General features: G+C 35.8%; 1 protein-coding gene across 1 annotated transcript in view; it reads left to right on the top strand.

Moving 5' to 3' along the window:
• LOC141518298 (hepatitis A virus cellular receptor 2 homolog) overlaps nucleotides 1-23709 on the top strand; it is a 38215-nt gene extending 14506 nt beyond the window's left edge. The window contains exons 4-7 of the mRNA XM_074230186.1: nucleotides 2870-2920; nucleotides 6645-6771; nucleotides 15003-15039; nucleotides 21878-23709. Coding sequence (XP_074086287.1) covers nucleotides 2870-2920; nucleotides 6645-6771; nucleotides 15003-15039; nucleotides 21878-21971 — 309 coding nt within the window. The 3' untranslated portion in view covers nucleotides 21972-23709. The remainder of the gene's footprint in view (nucleotides 1-2869; nucleotides 2921-6644; nucleotides 6772-15002; nucleotides 15040-21877) is intronic.
• The last annotated feature ends 928 nt before the right edge of the window (nucleotides 23710-24637 follow it).

Here is a 24637-nt window from a genome sequence, read left to right on the forward strand (position 1 = left end):
TGGAGTCAGAAAGGAAAGGAGTCAAGGACCAGGAACAAGACCTGGTAGACAACTGGAGGAGATCTCACTATTAGGGAGTAAGAATAGGAAATGAGATTGGAAAAGGAGATAGTCTAGGAGTGCACAAAGTCCTTAGAAAAGAGCTGGGAAACTTTCCAAGAAAGTTAAGGGACAAGTGAACATCTTAGAGGAGGACTTGGTCAACTATGTCATGTTGATGTAGAAATTCAATGAGGAAAAACCTTTTGATTTAGAAATTAGGGGGTATTTAATCACCTTAAAAAGTTTTCATTGATTTTTGGGGAGCTAGAAAGTAGGAAATTGAATAGTAAACAGCTGGTGAGATAACAAAGTTATTGAAAATAAACAACTCTTTACAAATTTATCAGTGAAGAGGAGAAAAAGCTCGATGGATAACTTGATAGGTTAGCGGCAAGAAGAGAAAAAATTTTTTTAAGATAGAAAAGATGAGTTTGTTGGTAGAGGAGAAAGGGCAAGTAGAGAAAGAAAAAAATAAAGCTAAGAAAAGAGGGATAACCACTATAACTAAGATCAAAAGAAATGAGGTAAATTGGGAAACAATTTTTACAACTAGTATTTCTGACAAAGGACTCATTTCTAAAATATATAGAAAACGAAGTCAAATTTATAAAAAAAAGCCATTCTCCAACTGACAAATGGTCAAAGGATATACAGAGGCAATTTGCAGATGAGGAAATTAAAGCAATCCATAGTCATATAAAAAATTGCTCTAAATCATTACTGATTAGAGAAATGCAAATTAAAGCATCTCTGAGGTACTACTCCACACCTCTCAGATTGGCCAATATGACCAGAAAGGTCAATTATCACTTTTGGTAGAGATGTGGGAAATCTGAGACACTAATACATTGTTGGTGGAGATGTGAATTCATCCAACCTTTCTGGAGAACAATTTGGAATTACACCCAAAGAGCAATAAAAATGTACATACCCTTTGATCCAGCAATACCACTACTGGGTCTATATCCTGAAGAGATCATGAAAAAGGGTAAAAGTATCATTTGTACAAAAATATTCATAGCAGCCCTGTTTGTGGTGACAAAGAATTGGAAATTGAGTAAATGTCCTTCAATTGGGGAATGGCTGAACAAATTGTTGTATATGTACATTATGGAACACTATTGTTTTATTAGAAACCAGGAAGGATGGGAATTCAGAAAAGCCTGGAAAGATGTGCATTAACTGATTCTGAGTGAAACAAACAGAACCAGAAAAATATTGTATACCCTAAGAGCAACATGGGGTTGATGATCAACCCTAATAGAATTGCACATTTCATCAGTGCAATAATCAGGGACAATTTCAGGGTGTCTGTGATGGAGAATACCATCTGTATCCAGAGGAAGAACTGTGGAGTTTAAACAAAGACTAAAACCTTTTTTTCTTTTTAGCTTTAATTTAAATAAAAGTTATCTCATATATTATGCAATTTTGTTATCGCTTATATCTCATGTTTTCCTTAAGGATATTATTTTTCACTCAACACATTCAATTTTGATCAATGTATAGCATGGAAACAATGTAAAGACTATCAGACTGCCTTCTGTGGGGGTGGGGGAGGGAAGTGAGTTTGGGGGAAAAATTATAAAATTCAAAGTAATAAAAAAGACAAAAAGGGGGCAGCTAGGTGGCCTAGTGGATAGAGCACTGGCCCTGGAGTCAGGAGTACCTGAGTTCAAATCTGGCCTCAGACACTTAATAATTACCTAGCTATGTGACCTTGGGCAAGCCACTTAATCCCATTGCCTTGCAAAAAAAAACCCCTAAAAAAATCATTTCCAGCTGTTCATATAAATAAAAGAGTAGCAATTCAAAAAAAAATTCTTTTATAGTTGAGGAAATGGGAGCAAATAATGGTTATGTGACTTGCTCAGAATCACACAGAAAGTTTTAGACAGGCAATTTATGATATTTAAAAAGAAAGGACCTTCTATGACTCTAATATGTTGGTTTTTTAAAAAGCATAAATGAGTGTTGAACTTTGTCAAAGGGCTTTTTCTTTTTTTTTTCCTGTTACTATTAGATAATCATGTGATTTTGATATTTTGGTATTTTACAGATTTATTGAAACCCTGTTATAAATACTATTTAGCCATAATGAATGTTTTCTGCTAAAAATTACAGAAGTCTGATTTATGAGATTTTGTTTGAAAATTCTGAGTCAATATTCATTAAAAGTATTGATCTATAGATTTCCTTCTGTGTTTTATCAATCTCTGGTTTAGATATTAGGAGTATATTTAACTCACAAAAGCATTCTAGTGGGTGCTTTATTTTTGAGAAGAATTTGTGAAGTATGGTTACTAATTCTTCTTTAAAAGATTGACAGAATTCTACTGTGAATTCATCAGGATGAAGAGTTTGTGTATTATATATATATATATTTATATACTTCTTTTATGTAGTTAACACAATTTCCTTTTCTGAGATTGACTTTTTTAGGATTTCTATTTGGTTTGGGTATTTAAAGTTTTGAAAATATTTCTCTCATTTTTCAATTTTATAAAAAAGTTTAATGTTCTAATTATGTTTTATTTCTTCTGTTTTTATTGTGATTTCATTTTGTTTATTAGTTATTTTATTGATTAGATTTTCTGATCACTTCTTTTTCATCAGATTAGCTAAAGAATATCAATTTTATTATGTTTTCAAAAGAATCAGTTTTTAGTTTAATTTGAAATTTCTATGTTTTTTCTAATATATTTATTTCTTCACTAATTTTAATACTCATCTTTTGATATTATATTAGATTTATTTGTTGACTTTCTAATTTAAAAATGCATATTCAGTTAATTAATCCTCTTTTCAATTTTTGTTATGTTTTTAGAGTTATGATTTTACAACTGAGAATGACTTTAGCAGCATCACAAACATTTTGGTATGTTGTTTCATCTTTATAATTTTCTTTCACATAATTATCAATTGTTTTTATGATTTGAATTCTTTGAGTCATTCCTTATTTAGAATTTCATGAATCTTAATTTGTGTCTTTATCTTTTGTTTGTGGTATCTGAAGCAATGAATATGTATTTACTATACCGATCTTTTTTACATTTTTGAAGTATCTCTCCATCCTAACATTACCAATTTTTTAAAAGTTCCACTTGGTGCTAAGGCATACACATATTCTTTTGTAGTTTCCATTTAGAAGATTCCATAAGTCTTTACATTCTAGTTTCTCTAGCAATTTGTTCAGGTTTATATTTTCTCTTTTGCTTTTCCTCTTTCAGTGAAGTAGATTCTTACCTCCCTTTCAATTCAATTATTTCTCCAGAGAGAGAATTTCTCTTTCTTCTTTGCCTTCCCCTGCCATTATCCTTCCTGTCTTTCTAATGACTCTAGATCTTACATTCTGGTTCATGCTCTCTAGATTTAACCAGCCCCTCTCTATTCTCTACTTTTCTCATCAGATCAAAACTTCTGAGATGTTTGCTCTGGGTTCTCTCCTCTAAGTAGTTTCTGCCAGAGCCTCTCCATTGTGTCTCACTCCCAGAAAAATGTCATTTCCTGCAGGTGATAGAGAGGACTCTATCCTATGACAAGATCCCAATCCTTACATCCTCTGATTATGATCTATTCCCCTCTACTGATCATCTTCCATGTCCATATGCCTCAAAAATCTCCTCCTTCGATCTATACCCTCCCATTCCCTCATGCTCTATTTGCCCCCCCCCCCCCCAGGAATTCTAATTCTTTACTTCCCAACAAAATCCTTGTGGATAACATCCAGGACAAGGTCCCCATCTCCCCTCACTGAACATCTTCCCTCACCTTTAGTAGCATTAATCAATGGAACCCCCTCTCAGTGCTAAAATAAAACCTCTTTCCTCTTCTTCCAAATTCCTTTTTCTTTTCTCTGACATCAGGCTCTTTTTGAGAAACTGTAGGATTCACCTTCCTCTCATTGCTAGCCTTCAACTTGACCAGGGTACATCATATTCTCCCTTCTATTCATAATACCCTGCCTTCCTAGCCACTATTACCTTTGACTTCCACCTTCATCCTTCTTCATGTTTAATGGTCTCTCTGCTGTTCTTTATTGTTGCTTGTAATTGTTGTATTTATTCTTCTCTCCTACATTTCTGTTATCTGGGGTGTTTGGGAAACAAATAATCTCTTCAAGTTTGTTAAAAATATTTCAAATATTTCTATATTATTGAATCCCTATCTTTTTCATTTATAGTTAAGATCAGATTTGCAAGGTAGGTAACTTGAACTTTCTTACTCTTCAGAACACTTTATTTCAATCCTTCACTTGTCTGGTAGGTGCAAAATATTCTTATATCATTTTAATTTCTTTTTCTTTATATTAAGGTTTTTCTTTTGATCACTTACAGAATTTGTTGTTCCTGAAATTATTAAGTTTATCTACTATGTGTTGTGAAGTTAAAAGCCTTAGGTTTTTTTTTCTTGATACATATTTACTCAGTTTTAAAATGTTATGTTTTGTTGCTGTTGTTGCTGTTGTTCAGTCATTCAGTCATGTCTAATTCTTTGTGATCCCATGGACCATGGCACACCAAGTCCTCTATCCTCTATTATCTCTCAATGTCTGTTGAATTTCATGTTCATTGTTTCCATTATATTATCTATCCATCTCACCTTCTGCAGTTCCCTTTTCCTTTAATGTTATCTATGTTTTATTATATTTTTATTTATTTGGTTCAATATTTCCCAATCACATTTTAATCTGGTTCTGTTGTTCAGGAATTTTGTAGGTTGCATGTGGCCTAAGTCAAGTGTTTTACACCTTTGGACCTAAACCATGGGAATAGCTGAAGTTGCTTTAACCTTATGAGAAATGATCGAGTTCAGAGAAAATGTCTAATCCTCCATATTCTTGGGCACAAGACCAAATCCCATTAGGTTTGGACACAAAATGTATTTTATGAGTAGTTGGCGGTTAACCAGAAAATTGGATATAGGTAACTCTTTTCCCTGAATTAAGGTTTTACTACATTAGTCAGTGAAGTTCCTCAGAAGTTATCAAGTCTAACTCAAACCTCAACAACAGGTCTCTTTCTTATTACCCCTGAAATGCAGTCATCCAATATCTGTTTGAAGAGTTCTCAGAATTGACATTCATCTTCTGTAGGACCTTCAAGACCAAGAGTTATAGTTCTGGAGATCTGTGTGTGTAGCTATTCTTTTTCTAAGGTGCCAGATGATATATTCTAACAATTTCCTAAACCTGGAAAATCCAATCTATCAATCAATTAATCAATAGACATTTATTAAGCACTAACTAAATGCCAGGCACTATGTGTGGTAAGTGCTGGAAAGGCAATCCTTGCTCTCAAGAACCTTACAATTTAATGGAATCAGAAATCTTATTACCTCTATATCCAAAAAAGAAGATTGCAATCTTTTTTGGTTGGTTTAGAAATTGCCTAGTGTCAGAAGGGACAAACTAAGTGACTCTTTTTAGGGTCTTTTGATCCCCCCCCCCCCCAACCACAGTAACAACCTACATTTTTATAACTCTTCAAGGTTTGTAAAAAGCTGTTATATGTGATACCTCATTTGATCCTCACAACAACTTCATGGAGATAAATATTATTATTATTATTTTAGGTTTTTTTGCAAGGTGATGGGGTTAAGTGGCTTGCCCAAGGTCACACAGCTAGGTAATTATTAAGTATCTGAGATCAAATTGGAACTCAGGTTCTCCTGACTCCAGGACCAGTGCTCTATTCACTGAGCCATTAGCTGCCCTGGGAGTAAATATTATTGTCCCCATTTTGATGACCACCTGAGGCTTAGGTTTGTGTTATGAGACTGTGAAAGAAGTAGGAAAAATATCTTTTCCCAGTCTCCCAGGTGAACCCCAAAGATTTACTTCAGCAAGTTTCCTAGGGTTGACAGGTTCAAATGAGTCTCCTAACCTCCCTTGTACCACAAACTTTACTGACATGTTTGAGTAGCACATAGATCCTCATTTTCTTTAGGAACAGCCCTACTTCAAGGCACTCTAATTCCATCTTGTTCTGAATTCACTAATGTTTTTGTAAATGGTACCTAGGACAGTTTCAGCAACTAGTGCCCTTCAGTGTCTTATTCTTTCCTCTTTTAGGTATCAAAAGATATAGCTGCTAAAAGTGTTTTTCAGAGTTGTGAGAAAGTTCTCTTCCTTATATGGCCCAAAGGGCAGATTTCTTCAATTTCTTCAATTTATAGACAATCTATACACAGAGGATAACTTCCTTCTTTATCTCCTAAAACTAAGAAATACATTTTCTCCATGTATACTATTCTTTTTATATAACTTCCAATATTTTACGAATTAGCCATTTTTTTCTTTGTTTCACACAATGTTACTTTGAATAATGCTTACATTGTATAGAAGGAAACATGTCAGGCTTGTAACAGGTGCTATTATCATACTACCTACCCAGATGATCAGAACAAACAGCTACTTGTTTTGCTGCTAACTGACTCTGATCTCAGAACCTAGACTGGTGAGTGATGATCCTCCTGGGTCACCTCACCCCAATTCTACTACAAGGTGTAATTACTGAATTGTCATGAATTGAGGTAAGAATAATAATGCCTTGTTATTATTATAGCTCTCTCAACTTAAAATTCTGTTTGTGTTTCCCTAGGAAATAACTTCACCAGCTAATGAGCTCCAAAAGTTTGGAGATACTACAAGAACTTGGATATTCATTGGTGTTAGCATCTTTATGGTACTAGTCTTAGCTCTTGCCCTTAGTACCTTAATTCTCAAATGTAAGTCATTTTAAGAAATTCTCATTTTTGTAAGGCTCTTTTAACAACTTTTAATTCAATTTTATTAATTTTCTTCTTAAATTAAATTTTATCTTATTTGCAAGTTCCTATTGTTTCATTCTATCTCCCACTCTTTCTATTGAGAAAACAAAGAAAAAAGTTATTACACATATGTAGTTAAGCAAAACAAATGGACCCATTATCAAATAGATAATATTTGTAAAATATATAGCAATCATTATTGAGATATGTGTGAATATATTATATATGTGTATACATTTACATGAACACATACACACACACACACACACCATTTATATGTCTCATTCTGCTGTATTCATCATCTTTCTATCTGGTAGCAATGCTTCACTCAGGGCCTCTGGAATTATAGTCAGTCATGAATTGATCAGAGTTCCTAAATCTTTTAAAGCTTTGTTACAATGTCATTGTTACTGTACACATTGTTTCCTGGTTCTGCTCACTTCACTTTACATCAGTTTGTACAGGTCTTCCCAGATTTCCTTGAAACTATCTCCTTCATCTTTTTAAAAAACAGATTAATAGTATTCCATTCCATTCATATTCCATATGTTCAGCATTTTCCTTCTTGATAGGTACTCCTTCATTTCCAAATCTTTACCACAAAAAGAGATACTATAATTATTTTTATATGTATGGTTCCTTTTCCTTTTTCTTAGATCTTTTGAGTGTAAAAGGAATATAGCTGGATCAAAGGTTATACCCAGTTCAGTAGTTTTTTGGGCATAGTTCCAAAATGCTTGCAGAATAACTGGAATGATTTCTACAAATTTCTACATTTCTACAAAGAGTACATTAATGTACTTGTTTTCTTATAGTCCCTCCTACATTTCTGATTTTCCCTTTTTGTCAACTTTGTCAATCTAATGAGATTGAGGTGGTACTTTAGAATTGTTTTAATTTGTATTACCTTAATTATTAGTGGTTTAGAACTTTTCCAGATATTTATTGATAGCTTGAATGTCTTCTTCTGAAAGTTGCCTATTTATATCCTTTAACCATTTATCAATCAGAAAATGGTCCTTAGAAAATTTTGCCATAGTATTACTATTGGCATTTGTTTTATGTCAGTTCCTGGCTCAATAATCTAAACTAGCTCTCTATTGCTTGCTGCATGTGTCAGGAATAAACTCTGTTTTTTAATTTAATATTTATGTACTCTCATTTTGTACAAATAATGTTTTTTTATACATTAATAAAATATTCTTGTTTAAGAGTAAATAAAATACCCCCTCTCCCAAAAAAAATATAGACTTGCTTGAGTGATAATGTAAAGGGGAGAGGAAAAAAATTAAAATTAAAATAAAAAAATAATAGTAATAATTGTAGGTATGCCCAGGTGGCACAGTGGATGGAGCAACCAGCCCTGGAGCCATGAGCACCCAAGCCCATATCTGGCCTTGTACGCCCAGCAATCACCCAGCTGTGTGACATGCAAGCCACCCCAACCCCACTGCCCTGCAAAAACCAAAAAAAAAAAAAAGAAAAAAACACCCAAAATAAAATAAAATAGTAATAATAGTAGGGGTGGTTGGGTGGCAGACAGAGCACTGGCCCTTGATCCTGGAGCACCTGGGTCCATATCTGGCCTTAGACACCCAATGGTCAACCTGCTATGCGGCCCCAGGCAGGCCACCCAGCCCCATTTGCCCTGCACCCCCCCCCCAAAATAATAATAAAAAATGTGCTTCAGTCTGTGTTCCAACAACACCAACTCTGTTGTGGGTGGATCACATTCTTTATAAGTCCATCACAAAAGTTTCTTCCATATTTTTCCACCCTTGTCATTGCTGATCCCGACTCCCTCCTTTGGTATTTCTCCACTACCATGTACTATATTTTCTCTCTCCTTTCACTCTGACTCTGCTGTAGGGTAGCTGAGTGGCGCAGCAGACAGATTCCTGGCCCTGGGGCCAAGAGGCCCCAAGCCCCCATGGCACCCCTTAGGCCCAGCATGTGCCTGGCCCTATGGTCCTGCACAGGCCATCCAATCCCAGCCCCTTGCAAGAAGTAAAAAAAGAAAATGTGTTATATCTGCCCACTCTCCCACCATGGTCCATCCTCTCTTCCATCACTCACCCCCCCCCTTCCCCCTGTCCCACTTCTCCCCTTCTTACTCCACATGTCTATACCCCATTGAGTATATATGCTGTTTCCTCTCCTAGCCACCTCTGATGAGAGTGAAGATTCCCTCATTCCCCCTTGACTTCCCCCCTTCCATGTTATTTCAATAGCTCATTGTAATAAAGAAAAATCTTATTATATGAAATATCTTAGCCTATTCCTCCTCTCCTTTTTCTTTCTCCCATTACATTTCCCTTTTATCTATTGACTCCATTTTTACACCACAATATATCTTCAAATTCAGTTTTCTCCTGTGCTTCATCTATAAAAACTCTTTCTACCTGCTCTGTTAATTGAGAAGGTTCATATGAGTATCATCAGTGTCATTTTTCCTATACAGGAATACATGCAGTTCATCATCATTAAGTCCCTCATATTTTCCCCTTCTCCTCCAATCTCTATGCTTCACCTGAGTCTTGTATCTGAAGATCAAACCTTCTTTTCAGCTCTGGCCATTCCAACAGGAACATTTGAAATTTCCCTGGTTCATTGAAAGTCCATCTTTTTCCCTGGAAGAGGACATTCAGTTTTGCTGGGTAGTTGATTCTTGGTTGCATTCTAGGCTCTTTTGCCTTCTGGTATATTATATTCTAAGCCCTAAGAGCTTTTAATGTAGTTGCTGCTAAGTCCTGTGAGATCCTGATTGCAGCTCCATGGTATTTGAATTGTGTCCTTCTGGCTGCTTGTAATATTTTCTCTTTGACTTGGGAGTTCTGGAACTTAGCTATCATATTCCTGGGGGTCGGTTTTTTGGGATCTCTTTCTTGGGGGGATTGGTGGATTCTCTCCATTTCTATTTTTCCCTCTGCTTCTAGGATATCAGGGCAATTTTCCTGTAGTAATTCTTTGAAAATGATGTCACGGCTCTTTTCCTGATCATGACTTTCAGGTACTCCAATAATTTTTAGATTATCCTTCCTAAATCTGTTTTCCATATCAGTTGTTATTTCAATGAGATGTTTCACATTTTCTTCTAATTTTTCATTCTTTTGGTTTTGAAGTATTGAGTTCTGATTTCTGGTAAATTCATCTATCTCCCTGAGTTCTATTCTTTGTCTGAAGGATCTATTTTCCTCAGAGATCTTTCTTATCTCTTTTTCCATCTGGTCAATTCTGCTTTTTAAAGCATTCTCCTCAATAACTTTTTGAACTGTTTTATCCATTTGACCAAAGCTGGTTTTTAGCATGCTATTTTCTTCAGCATTTTTTTTTTGGATTTCCTTTACTAAGCTGCTGACTTATTTTCATGTTTTTCCTGCATCTCTCTCATTTCCAGTTTTTCTTCTATCTCCCTCATTTGATTTTCAAAGTCTTTTTTGAGCTCTGTCATAGCCTGAGACCAATTTCTGTTTTTCTTGGAGTCTTTAGATGTAGGAGCTTGTGCTTCCTCATCTTCAGACTAAGTGTTTTGATCCTTCTTGGGCTCACAGGCAAAATATTTCTCAATGGTGTTCCTCTTGTTTCTCTGCTTGCTCATTTTCCCAGCCTAAGCCTGTTTTTGGGGTGCTTCCTGAGCTTTTTGGACACCCCCACAAGGGTCTCAGTGTGTGAGGCTCTGTCCTCCCTTCTGGTCTGTGAATGACCATATGTGCTCCCTCTGCCATAGGGCTGATGTGGGGGTGGCCCTGCTGTTCTATGCGGGGGCCTAGACTGGGATCAGGATCTGAATATGTTCAGAGCCCCAGAGTCCTGTTCTAGGGGCAGAGGACAGAGCTCTGCAGTCTCTCTTCACTCCCCTCCCTCAGCTCAATGGGCTCATGCCCTGGGGGCTCCTGCTTACTGGCTCTGCCTGCTTCTGTTTCCTGGATTTGGGATGCAGAAAGACCAAGCTGCTGGCTGTGTGCCCTGAGGGCTGGGCTCCACGAGCTCGCTCTGGCAGAGGTTCCCCCACTGTTCCCCCAATTTGTGCCTGGTGCTCCCGGGGCTTAGCTCAGGAAACTCCCCCTGTGCTGTGAGCTGCAGCTCCCAGTGCCCTGGGGCTGCCTCTGGGAGGCTGAAGTTCTTTTGCTCTGGTGGGCCACTCCTCTGGCAGACCACCCCTCCAACCCCGGGGAGCAGAGCCTTTCTGCTCTTTTCCAGGTTACCTTGAGTAGGAGAACTGCCTCACTGGGTCTCTATGTGGGTTCTGTCTCTCGAAAATTTAGTTAGGGTCCTTAGTTTATAAGTTTTATGAGAGAGCACCTAAGAGAGGATCCTCTCTTATTGTCATCTTGGCTCCACCCCAGGAACAAATTCTTTTGCTTGGTTTCTAAATCTTTCTGTACCCAACGGATCTCTCCCAATTTGTTTCCCATTGCTTGCATATTGTATATGTGTTTGTGTGTGTGTGTGTGTGTGTGTGTGTGTTAGCCCAAGAATATGTATATGAATGTGTGTTCTTCTCCCTTTATTCATATTGATCTTCATAATGATCTTAACCCACATCGTGTGCTGCTCCATTTGCCTCTAATTTTGCTCAGATTTCTCCCTTTGCCTCCTAACATTGAAATCCTTCTCAATCTTCAATGAATAGGAAGGAAAGCAGGGTTGACTGTGTGTACTTTATTATTGAGTTCATCATGTCTAGAGGCACTGTAATATAGTGGAGAGAGGGTTGGCTTTGGAATCAGGAAGATTTGGGTTAAAGTCTTGCCCCTGATACATCTTAGGAGTGTGACCATGGTCCAATCACTTAAATGCTCCAGGCCTCAGTTTTTTTATTTGTAAAATGAGGGGGTTGGGCTAGATGGTTTCTAAGGACCCTTTCAGCTCTGAATCTATGATTCCAAATATAAATTTCTCCTTTCAATTTCCTCTTCTTATTGCTTCTATATATGCAGACACATGGATTGAACTGATAGTTGTAATGTCAAAATATCCACATGGGCCAGTGGGCTGGTAGATAAGTAGGCCATGGGTTGGGAAACAGAATCACTTGTTGGACAAGTGCTGGCCATCTCCTTATGTTGGGAAATAGAGGAGTGATGAAGGGTAGAGGGGCAACACAACAGCTGAATATTTTTCATATCATTAAGTCAGGAAGGAAGGGTGGAGGTCCTCTAGTTAACTTCTTATGATTAAACAAGTAAACTTCAAAACAAGTCTATAACATAACTTGTAGTTTTATTGTAGTATATAAGAAAGAATCTAAAACCTAATTTGGAAACTGTTTACTAATATTGTTATTAATTGATTATACTGACTGAATGGATTATTACTAGAAAAGAATAATATAAATAATCACTACCCCTGAGAAATCACACTAAACTGGATAATACTGATTGGAATAGAAATACAATAAATCATTCCTCCAAGATGGCCTATCAGACTGTACCTATGATTTCTTCTCCATAATAAATGACCCCAATTTCTTTGAACAATTATTAAATTGCATGATTTCAAAGTTCTTCATGTTCTTAGTACTCTCAGTTTGGTTCCTGTTTAGTTCAGGTTTATTTGCTTAGTTTGGATTTAAACTGCTTCACTTGAAAGATCTTAGGGAGTCATGTCTTTGGTGGCATTTTTCACCTTTTAGGTAAAACTGTTTCAGCTTATGGTTTAATTTATTAAAAACCAACATAGAAAATGACTAGTTTTTTTTTCCCCTTGGTTCTGTTTATATATTCTGTTTGGTCTAAGCCCTTAAGGACTGTGTTTTATGTCCTAGACTCTGTGCCTAAGTCTCTCTTTGGCAATCATTTTGAACTTAACAACCATTTTATTCTAAATAAAATGGTCATTTACATATATATGTATACATATATATATATAGTAGAACAGGAAAAAAGAATCGTACATGAAAATGGATATCTTCATTATTTATATATAAATATTATATATATACATATATATGTATATATATATAATATTTATATATATATATATATATATATATATATATATATATATATATATATATATATCTGTCCTTCTCTGTGATTCTTTCTCTTCTTTTTACCCATTCACTATGTTCCAATGACCCCTTTTTCGTTTTTCTTTTTTTCTTGGCCTACCCTCTATTTGTTTCCTGCACCTCATCCTTAAATTAGTGAACAAAACAAAAATTTTTTAAAAAACCATACAAATATACCTAGTCAAGTAAACAAAATAACAATGAAACAAAAATTTTCCATATTAACCATATTTGAAAAATGTCTCACTCATCCTGTATCTTGCCCACATCTCTAATAAGAGGTGGGCAACTTAGTGATCATTGTTCCTAAGAAGGACATTCATTCTTGCAGTCTTGGAGGGGAATGTTGTACTAAGTGGCTTACTTAAAATTTTTCTTTTTATAGCCATGTAATTTAGCTCAATGTTTTTCAGAGAAATTTTCAGAGAAATTCACAGAATCCAGGAGTATTCATAGTATGTATATAGCCCCTAATCCATTTGTCTACTATCACAGTTCAATTCGAATGACATTTATTAATCTATATTCTTTTCCAGGCACTATACTAGATTTTGTCTGAGGACATTTAGGTGATGGAGGAGATAAAATAATGGATCACAGAGATATGTGAGGGGTAGCTAGGTAGTACAGTGCATAGAGTACCAGCTCTGTAGTCAGCAAGACCTGAGTTCAAACCCAGCCTCAGATGCTTTGTGACCCTGGGCAAGTCACTTAACCTCACTGCTTTGCAAAAGAAAAGGAAGAATATTCTCAACATTCCAAGAAAACTTATGCAAAGGTGATGAGAAAGGAGATAGAATCTTGTATTTTATCTCCTCAGGTAGGAGAACACCATTTCTATTCATCTTCTAGAATTCAGTTCAGTTTAGTAATCACTGGCTGGAGTCATCTTATCCATAGAAAAGAAGTGTTGCAGGAAGTTTCTTTGTCTCTCATGTTGACTATATATCTAGTTGGTGCTGATTTAATTGCCTTTGTTCTAGAATATCTTGTCATAGGGACATAGAGAAAATCTGGGTCCATAATAATAAATTATTATCCCATTTTGATCTTTTAAATATTGTTCAGATAGTAGTAGTAGTTTGAAGATAAGTTGATGCCCCACTATTATCTTCCATATTAATCTTTTGTACATTATTATAGAAATGTATAAAACAATTAACTTTTATTATTGAAGAAAGAGTATAGGTATATAAATTCATATATTGTAGATTCACTGAAGGTATCTCACAGACAACTCCAGTAGCAGACAAAACAATAGAGATGACATGTTCTTGTCCTGTTTCCCATTAGTTTCAATTTCTTCTGCCAATTTTCTGTATTTTGAACAATTTAATTTTCAGGTATTTTGGAAATTCTGAATATTGAGCATTGTTTTAGACCTCTATCTACTATGCCAACTAGCTGTCCATACTGAGTCTGAATATATCTATTAAGAATATTATTTCAAAATTCCTATGGATCTTTATTATATCTGAATGGTTAAGAACAATAATTCTCACTGTAATGATACTCCAGTCCAATAGTTTATTTTTTTAAATTTTTTTAGGTTTTTTTTTTTTGAAAGGCAATGGGGTTAAGCAGCTTGCCCAAGACCACACAGCTAGGTAATTATTAAGTGTCTGAGACTGGATTTGAACCCAGGTACTCCTGACTCCAGGGCTGGTGCTTTATCCACTACATCCCAGTCCAATAGTTTATTTACTGGAATTCTTAAAGATGATAGTAGTGATGATTCTGATAATGATGATGACAATATATTAGTTGGAAAATGATGATAGAATGCTAGATGGCATAATGAATGCAGTGCTGATCTGGTGTCAGGAGGAGCTGAGTTCAAATTTAGCCTCAGACACTAACTAGCTATGTGAGCCAGGTCAAGTCAGTTAAACCTGTTTGCCTAGTTTCCTCATATAGAAAATGAACTAAAGAAGGAAATAGCAAACCAATCTAGTATCTTTGCCAAGGAAACCCCAAATAAGGAAATGAAGAGTTGGACATGACTGATTAACAAAACAAAAAAGAATGGTTATAAATACACATATGATAATTTCAATTTGAAGACAGATCCAGCTCATGGACAACAAATTTAAAGCCTATATATATTATATCTCATTCTATGTTTTTTTTACAGACATATTCACTTGACTTTTTCCCCCCAAAAAATGTTTTTCAGGGCATTCAAATAGCAAAAAGAAGTTGCAGAATATAAGGTAAATATAATCTTATTGTGTTCTTTGACCTCTGCTTATTTTCAGTGCTTTCTTGTTTCCATGCCTTTGCTTGGAATATATTTCCTATCCTTCTACTCCCAATTCTATCTTTTGAAATCTTACCTTATTTCCTATTTCAACTCTCTTCTCCCATATCAGGGCTAGAAATATTCTTTCTTTCTTTTCATGTATAGTACCATGTCCTGTTCTCATACATTCTATGATAAAGAATGATTAATACAGATTTGTGTAAATGCCATATTCCCTTTACTAGACCCTAGGTTCTAAAAAGTCAGGTATCATGTTTTTATTACTTTTATATCTCCTCACCAAGCACAATACTTTGTATATAATAGCAACTTAATAAGTGGTTGGTGAATGAATGAATAAAAATGTTGAATAAATCCAAGTTCATTCTTATGCACTTAAAAATCTTGTATTGATCCTACATATCACTCTATCCCCAAGTTTACATCTGTAGTTATGCCCTCTCTCAATTTTGCTCCAGTTCTATGTTTCCAGCAGTGTACAGTGATAGGAAGGGGGGAGGGGGAAAGGAAGGGGAAAGTCATGTGATGGCAGAATAGGGAGTGTTGGGGAACAAGCATATATGAAGCACCTACATAGTATTTCCTTCTCTTCTTCTATGTGATAACCACTTTAAAAATATCTTATTTTATTCTTATTATAAATTGGGGTACTATTATTATCCCCATTTTACAACTGAGGAAACTGCAGCAGACAGAGTTTGTGACTTGTCCAGATTCACAGTTAGTGGCTATCTGAGACCTGATTAAGAATTTCTTATTCCAGGCTATCCACTGCACTGATGGCTAGCTGCCTCAGAAATTCTTCTCTTTTTGGTACCCTTACCTCAAACTCAATATATCCAAAATATATCTCATCCTCTTCCATTTCATGTTCTCCAACTCCAAATCATGCTTTCTTCCCAGATGCCCCTGTAGAATCACCATTTTTCCAGTTCCCCAGACAAGAAACTTGGAATCATTTTTAATTCTTTCATATTTTAATTCTTCATCTCTTTTTGCCAATAAATCATAGTTTCCCCTTTAAAATGTTTAAATTGTCTCTTCTCTAATTCCTTTTTTTAGCACTCTAGTTCTCAATATCTCATATCACAACTGTATTATTAAACTTCATTGTCAGATAAATCTTAAAACTATACTTTTATGTCACTCCTTTGTTCAGTAGCCTAAATTGTCTCTCTATGGCCTACAGTATGCCTGAAGTGCAATTCCTGGTCCTGGTTTCCAAATCTATCTGTGATGCATTCTACATCTCTTAATTTGTCTCCCATTTATTTATGGAATCTTTACTCTAGTCAAGTCTGTCTTCTTAATGTCCCTAACACAACTGCTTGTCTCACTATTTTTGTTCAGACTGCTTCCTCTGCTTCCCTTATCCAAATACTAGTCTACTTTCAATGGCCATGAAGGTCAGACTGTGTGTACTTTTTAATTATGCTCCATCTTATCTAGTGGCATAGTGGATAGAGGTTAACTTTGGAGTCAGAAAGACTTGGATTCAGGTATTGCCTCTGTAGGTGAGCAACCATGGTCCAATCACTTAAACTCTTTGGATCTGTTTCCTCATTTGAAAATGAAGCAATTGAACAAGATAACCTCTGAATTTCCTTCAAGTTCTAGCTTTGTGATGCTCTAATCTTCCCCTTGCCAACTCTCCAATGTTCCTTTGGAATTCTTCATGCTGGCTTTTCAGCAGAACTGTTATCTACTCAGAAGCCTTATCTCAACTTCCTTTTGAAGAAACCACTATTTGCTTCTTGTTGAGATAGTGGTAGAATCACTATCATGTATATCAGAAGTGTCAAACAATCTGCTCCAATCTCATGTAAACCACAATACCCCCATTTGGCCTAATCTGATTAAAATAGGATTTAAAAACATCAAGAAAATGAGTAAAAGTACAATAAAATATGGATAATATCACATTTTAAAACTAAGTCAACATGTGGCCCATAGGAATTCCTATGTATGGATTAGTAGCCCCTAGTTTTTTTTTTTTTTTGAGTTTGACATCACCATAGAATATGAATGTAACAAAGGTTTTGACTTAGTTGACTAAATTTTTCCTGATCTAGCTTACTGGTTCCTCAAGACTAACAGACATTATAGCCAAGGAAGGTAGCATAGTAATCACTTAAAAATGATTGTTGAAAGATTAAAGTGTGAATGAATGAATATATCAATCAGTGATTCACATAGGGAGCAAATCTTGAATTTTAGCCTCCTTAGTACAAATAAATTCAGATCCTAGATTGACCAGACTGGGATGGAAGGAAACTGAAAGAGGCAATTTCCATTTCAGTGGATTTAAAAGAATCTATACCTCTATAATTATCCTTCTTCACTCACTTAGTTAAAGTCTTGGTTAATGCTTCATTCATTTAGTTTAACACTTTCTCTATAAGTTGTCAAGTCAAGTCAACAAGTATTTATAAGGTGATGACTATGTATCAAGCACTGAACTAAGATCTGGAGATACAAATTCAAGGAAAAAGACAGTTTCTACCCTCAAAGAGCTTACATTCTACTAGACAAAGATAACATATAAAGGGGAGGTAAAAAAAAATGGGGGCTAGAGGGAAGGGTAGGGATACAGTAACAAAATCCAGAAAGTCATATTCAGAGATAGGAGAGGAATAAAAACATAACTAGCCTGGAGCTCTCCTCAGGATGGAGACTCTAGGAAGCACTCATCAATGAAAGAAGGGACATGAATGGTAGGATGGAAGTTGGTTGGGGGAGGTGGGCATTTTGAAGCATGGTTCTGAAGTCTGGAGAGCCAGAAGTGAAAATTCAAAAACTCTAAATAGAATATCTTTTAGCTGCTACCATTCATTTATACCTTAAGAACAAGTTTTGATGGAAGCTTGGTGGGACATATATTATGAGGGGAGGTAAATTAGCACTGAAGGTCCAAGTTACCACTGGGGTAGAAGTGGGGAGAGAGACCTAGATGTGGGGACTAACTAGAGGCACTAACCACAGTTTTTCATGGAGCATTAATTAATCTCTGATTTTTTTTTGCTTTTTTCTTTGCTTTTACATCTTCCTTAGGCAGGTCACAGACTCTCAGAGCTAAAAGTGACCTCAAGAACTATGCAATACAATTTTTATCTGAGCAGACATTCTTTCTACAATGTACTAGCCTTCATCTGAAGACCTTAGTTTTGAAGGAACCCACTACCACCCCAAACAACCTATTTTACTTTGAAGCAGCTTGACTCCTCAAGGAAAGATCTTAATCAGAATGAAAATGGCTTCTTCAGCTCTGTGTGGCTCCTAGCTCTTCTTTCTAAGGTCATGCAAAACAAACCAAATTTATCTTCCACATGATACCCTTTTAAATATTTAAAGATGGCTATCATGCCCCTTCTGTGAATCATTCATTGATTCAAATCTAACAGTGGCATGACAGGCGTCTGTGCTGGTGTGAGCAAGGTTGCCCCACCCTCTCACTTGTCCCTTCTCTTCTATAGGTAGAAAGCTCCTTTTCTTAATCCAGTTCCTCCTCTGGGGGAGGATTTTTCCTATCAAAATCAATTGAGGAAAACAATGGGAAGGGAAAAAAAAGTGATGGTGTTGTCTTTTAATGGCAGGCAGCAAATGACAGATTTCTCCACCCAACCTATTGATTCATTCATTGTCTAGAGTAGTGCTTCTCAATTCTTTTGATCACAGGATTCCTTTATGTGTTTAAAAATTATTGAGGATGCTCTCACTCTGTCCCCAAGAGGTTTTGCTTATTTGGTTTAGATTTTCAGGTTCATATTAGAAATCAAAACATTATTAAGAAACTAGTTTTGACTTTATGGTCTTCCTTGAAAGGGTCTCAGAGACTCCAAAGGTCATTGGATCACATTTTGGAACTGCTCTAGAAGACTCTGGATAAATGTTCCTACTTTGAAATGGTATAAAAAATGAATTAAGGCAGTTAGGTTTTGATAGAGTGCCAGAGGTCTAGTCAGGAAGACTCATTTTCTAAGTTTAAATTTGGCCTTAGACATTAATAGCTATGTGACCCTAGGCAAGTCACTTCACCCTGTTTACCTCAGTTTTTCCATTTGTAAAATGAACTGGAGAAGAAAAGGGAAATCTACTTCAATACCTTTACCAAGAAAATCCCAAATGGGGTCATGAAAAGTCAGACACAATTGAAATGACTGAACAACCACAAAAATATATGAATCATAGTATTGCTGTTGTTGCTCTAAGCCTCTGCTAGGAAATCAAACAATGGCAAAACATACTATAATTGTAAGATCTACTTCTTCCAGATATAGAAGCTCCCTTCTCTCTAGCATATTTATCACATCTATGGACTAGCAATGCAATGGTTAATTATATTTGTCATAATAGTTGAATAACTATAATAATTGACAAATAAATAAAAAGGCCAATTGGCTTTTCAGAAGCAGAGTTAAATTTTGAGAAAAAGGCAAATAGCCTCTAAGGAGACAAATGATAGGAAGGCAAAGACAGGAATGAAAGGTCCATGTCAAAAATACTAGTGTGGGGCAGCTAGGTGGCACAGTGGATAGAGCACTAGCCCTGGAGTCAGAAGGAACTGAGTTCAAATTTGGCCTTAGACACTTAATAATTACCTAGCTGTGTGACTTTGGGCAATCACTTAACCCCACTGCCTTGCACCCCCCCCCCCCAAAATACTAGTGTATAGAGTACTAGTGGGTTTCAGCAATGCAATGCCTGCTCCATCTCTTGTTCATTGCTCAATCATACATCCTTTAGCACCGAATCTTGTCAACCATTCCTCAAGGCAGCAACCTTTTTCTTTCATCTTCTCTAGCTCTGTTTTACCTTTTGGCCAGTGCTACCCCACTTCTTCCTTGGGGTGCAGGCTCTCCAAATCCATTAATATGACAAAGGCTAATTTGTTGGTCAAAGCTAGACACAAAATCAACACAATTCTCTGCAAATTCTGCATGAGCCTTGGTACTGAGGACCCTCACCTGGTCACCACCTCAAGATGTACTCCTTGTCAGTACCCTCCCAGAACTTAAGGTCTTGCTTCAGGTCTCTTCTGTGAGACCAGGGAAGAACATGATAGGATTACTAGATTATCAGATTTAGAACCATAAATGACCTTAGTGATCAAGCAAATTCAAAAAGAATTTCTTAATTGTCTGCCAATGTGCTAGGAATACAAAGACTGGGGAAGATATAATAGTTACACTTATACAGCTAAGTCTATAGAATGAAATTTTAGGAGGAAGAGATCTCTAATGATTAAGATCATTGAAATTTGGATTTGAGCGTAAAGGGAGCTTGGAAGTCACTTAGTTCTCCCTATTCATTTTACAGATGACAAAATTGAGTGCTTGCAAGTTGAAAGGATTTGTCCAGGGGAACATTGCTAGTGTAAAGAAGTGGATCCATTGAATCTAGAACTCCCTAACTCTGGGATCCATGGTGCCCTACTTTTTTCTTTCTTTATTGGTTTACAAAGTACTTTGAATTAATTTATAATAGAAATATATATGTTGGAGGTTATTTGGTTCAGCTCATTTATTTTTATAGGTGAGGAAATCATGGCTCACAGGGGAGAAGTTATTGGCCGAGATTACAGATAGCACCTAGAAGAAACAGGAATCCAAGCTAGGTCCAAAGACTCTTAATTCCATCTTCTTTCTACAGAGTACTGTAGTCTATTGCTTTCCAGGCAGATCATGAGTCTTTCCAAAATAGTGGTATCTGAACTGGATCATGAAAGAAGCTAGGGATTCTCTGAAGTTGAAGCTAGAGAGAATGCATTCTAGATTTAAGAGACAGCCAATATCAAAGCACTAAGTTTAGAGATCTTCAAGGAGCTTAGAGAGAGACATAAACATTTTAGAGCATAGACAAATTAAACAAGAAAATTTTGGAAAGTTGTACGAAAGGGTTCTGAAAAAAAGGGCAATGCAGAGTTCAACTAAGATTAGATTACATATATGTATAAGCTACCCAGTCACCATAATTGTATGATTTCTTTCAGGAGTATTCAGCATCACATAAAAGTAAGAATATAGAAGCTGAATGATAATGATAACCCTGGTTTGCATTTGGCCAAGAATGAATGAATGGTACCAAGACAAGGAAATGTTTGAATTCTAGCTTATGCTCATATTTCATAATGTAAGATTGGGCAGCTAAGTGGGAGGTAGTGGATAGAATACTGGGTCTGGATTCAGGAAGATTCATTTTCCTGAGTTCAAATCGAGACTCAGATATTTCTTAGTTGGATGACCCTGAGTAAGTCACTTGACCCTGATTGCCTCAATTTCCTCATCTGAAAAATAAGCTGGAAAAGGAAATGACAAACCACACCCATGTCTTTGCCAAGAAGACCTGAAATGAGTTCATAAAGAGTCAGATCCAACTAAAAAACAATTGAGAAGTCTAAGCTTTCAAAAGTTCATATTCTCTTGATTCATATTCATCTTTTGCATTAATATCTTCCTGGACCCTTCTTTCTTCTTCTATAAAATGAATGGACCAGATTATCTCTAATATCATTTTCAGTCCTAAAAGCTATAATTCTAGACTTTAAGAAATCATGAAAATGACAATTGTAATGATGAAATTTGAACAAATGCTTGGGGATGGGAAGGCTTCAGACTCAAATTTATAATATTAGACTGTTTAGAATCTTTGTCTTTTAACTGACAGACAGACCAAACTTAATAGCTTGTGTATTCCATTCTTTAAATTCAATATTAGATATATTGATTGATCTTCTTGATCACTCTGCTAATGATATTTGATGATATTTGTTTAACTTTTTATTTCTACAGTGTAATCTCCATGTTAAACCCACCCCCCAAAAACATAAGAGCAATAACAGAAGAAAGATTGCAAGTTAAGGAAAATATCTACACCATAGAATGATGAACTTCGGGATGAATGTGAATATTCAAGAGCATCATCACTTTAGAAACCAGAAATAATTCTAATGATGTCTTTGCTTCTCTTATTTCAAGCCCACTGATCAACCTTGGAACCATTTCATTGTACTCCTCAAACATCTTTAATTGGATCCAATTTTATATAAGTTAAAATATGAATCCTTAAGTCTGGAATTAAAATTCTCCACAATCAGGCTCAAACCTACCCTTCCAAAAAGATTTCATATTATTCCTTATCATGTACTCTCCATTTCAGCCAGAATGGTCTACTAGCTATTCCATGAACTTGACATTCTAGCTCCCATCTCTGTATCTGTTCATCAGCTAATTCTTCTTCTGTGCCTGGAAGGAAAAGAGGGCTTCATTTCCTCCATAGCTGCACTCAGAAATCAGGAATCTCTTCTTCTCTCAAGGATTTTCTGATCCCTCTCAATAATAACATTTTCCTTATTCTTATTCTCCAGTCATCCCCCCCACCCCAGTCTTATCAGATGATCTTGTTTTAACTTACCTGTCTTTGCATCATATTAGCAGAATGGAAGCCTCTTAAGGGTAGGATCTGTTTGTGTTTGCTTTTATCTTTGTGGTTCTAGATATACACTTTGCCTTGCATATAGTACATATTTAGTGCATTTTATAAAAATTGAGTTGAATTGGTTGGATAGTATATAACATTAGAGCATCATGCAAAGAAGAAAATTCATTCAGGAGAAATCTGTATATACTAAAACATACTGTCTGGTAGAAGGTAGGATTATAGGATGAAATCTATTTTGCAAAAAATTAGCTTTATATGAATGAGGTTTAATATTTTCAGTACTTAATACTGAACAGTACTGGCACAGTGTTTAGAGTGCTAGGTCTATAGATAGAAAGACTCATCTTCCAGAGCTCAAATCCAAATTCAGATGCTTCTTAGCTATATGATCCTAGATAAGACATTGATATATAAAATAAATTGGAGAAGAAGATGACCAATTACTCCAGTATCTTTACCAAGAAAACCTCAAAAGGAGCATGAAGAATCAGACACAAATGACTCAACAATAAAAAAATGCAATGAAACAATCAAAATTTAAATTCTAAATCCAAACCCTTTTTGATATTTGCATTACTTTCTCTTCTAAAATAAATTTTCTACCCAGACCATAATTCTTGCCTTGATGCTGAAAACCAATTCCTTTGTTTATTACTATGACACACTCATGGCATCACAGTTTGTGGAATTAGAATGACCTAAAAGAAAATCACATCCTAGATGTCTTTCTCAATATAATTGTAATTCTATGTATTTTGCTATATGCATTTTATGTATTTAATGACATTATTCTGAGAAGTCCATAGGCTTCATGAGACTGCCAAAGAGGTCCAATATACAAAAAAGTTAAGAATCCTTTCTCTATAAAATCCTTCCACCTCAAATGATCATGCAGTTGAAGCATTAAGACCTCAAGTACTGAGGAGCTTACTACATCTCTGAGCTGCCCATTTCAGTTGGGTATAGGTCTAACCCTGAGGAACATTTTCTTCATATCAAGTTTCAATCTGACACTTCAATCCCTTGGTTTTAGTTATGTCTTCAAAGATCAAGCAGGATGAATCTAATCCTTTTCTTTTATAAGTCAGTAAGCTGTACAAGGATTGTTCAAATATTTGAAAACGCCTCTTTGGTCTTCAGTCTTGTATGAAGCCCAACTAGTAATAGGAAGATTGTTGGTACTAACTTGTAAATAAAATGCTTTGCCAATTGTAAATATAAGAATGTGTTCTGTCATTATGAGGTATCACAGTATATTGGAAAGATTTCTGAGAATAAAAGACATGGTTAAATCCTGATTATCACACACATAAACTGGGCATTAGGGGCAAGTGACAGCCCCTGTCCTCCAATTTTTCTGACTTGAGAAATGAGTACTATATAATACTTACTCTACCTACTTTCCAAGGTCATTCTGAGGAAATTTCTTGTAAAGTTTATAAGGAGCACTATATGGCATCTATGGCACTATAGGATGAGAGGATGAAAGATCTGGAGTTGGAAAGGACCTTCTGAGGCCATCTTCTTAATTTTACTGTGAAGGAAACTGAGGACCAGAGAAAGTCAGGATTTGATCTTTAGTTTTTTGATTCCAAAAGCCAGTTTCATTCTAAGATATCATGTTGCCTCCAAGTATGCTGTGTTATTATCACTGCCTTCCTTCCTTCCAATGAAACGTGTAATATGTGACTTGGTATCAATGTTGGCCAAATTCAAGATGGCTAACCTGAGAGAGATCAGGATAGCTCCCAGAGAAATAAGAAGTATATTTTCCTCCATCTTATGAATTAATTACCTGAGTTTTCTCCTCTGAAAATATTCCCTTTTCCTATACTATCTCTCTTTTAGAAAAGACTAGGATAAAGACATTTCATTGAGAGAGAAATTCCATTTCCTCTTGGAAAGAGGACATCGACAGAGTCATTTGAGAGCATTCCCTTCACAACTGCTTCCTTGAAAGCTCTGTGAATAGGAAAAAAACCCAAATGACAACAACAGCAATCTACTGGAAGATTTTAGTATTGAACAGTTCAGAGTTTGAATTGTGACTTTTTATCCCAGACTACCAAAAACCAATCCAAAACTCAAATAATTTGGCTAATCAAACCAAA

Source organism: Macrotis lagotis, chromosome 1 (genome assembly GCF_037893015.1).
Source record: "Macrotis lagotis isolate mMagLag1 chromosome 1, bilby.v1.9.chrom.fasta, whole genome shotgun sequence".
NCBI classification, from domain to species: Eukaryota; Metazoa; Chordata; class Mammalia; order Peramelemorphia; family Peramelidae; genus Macrotis; species Macrotis lagotis.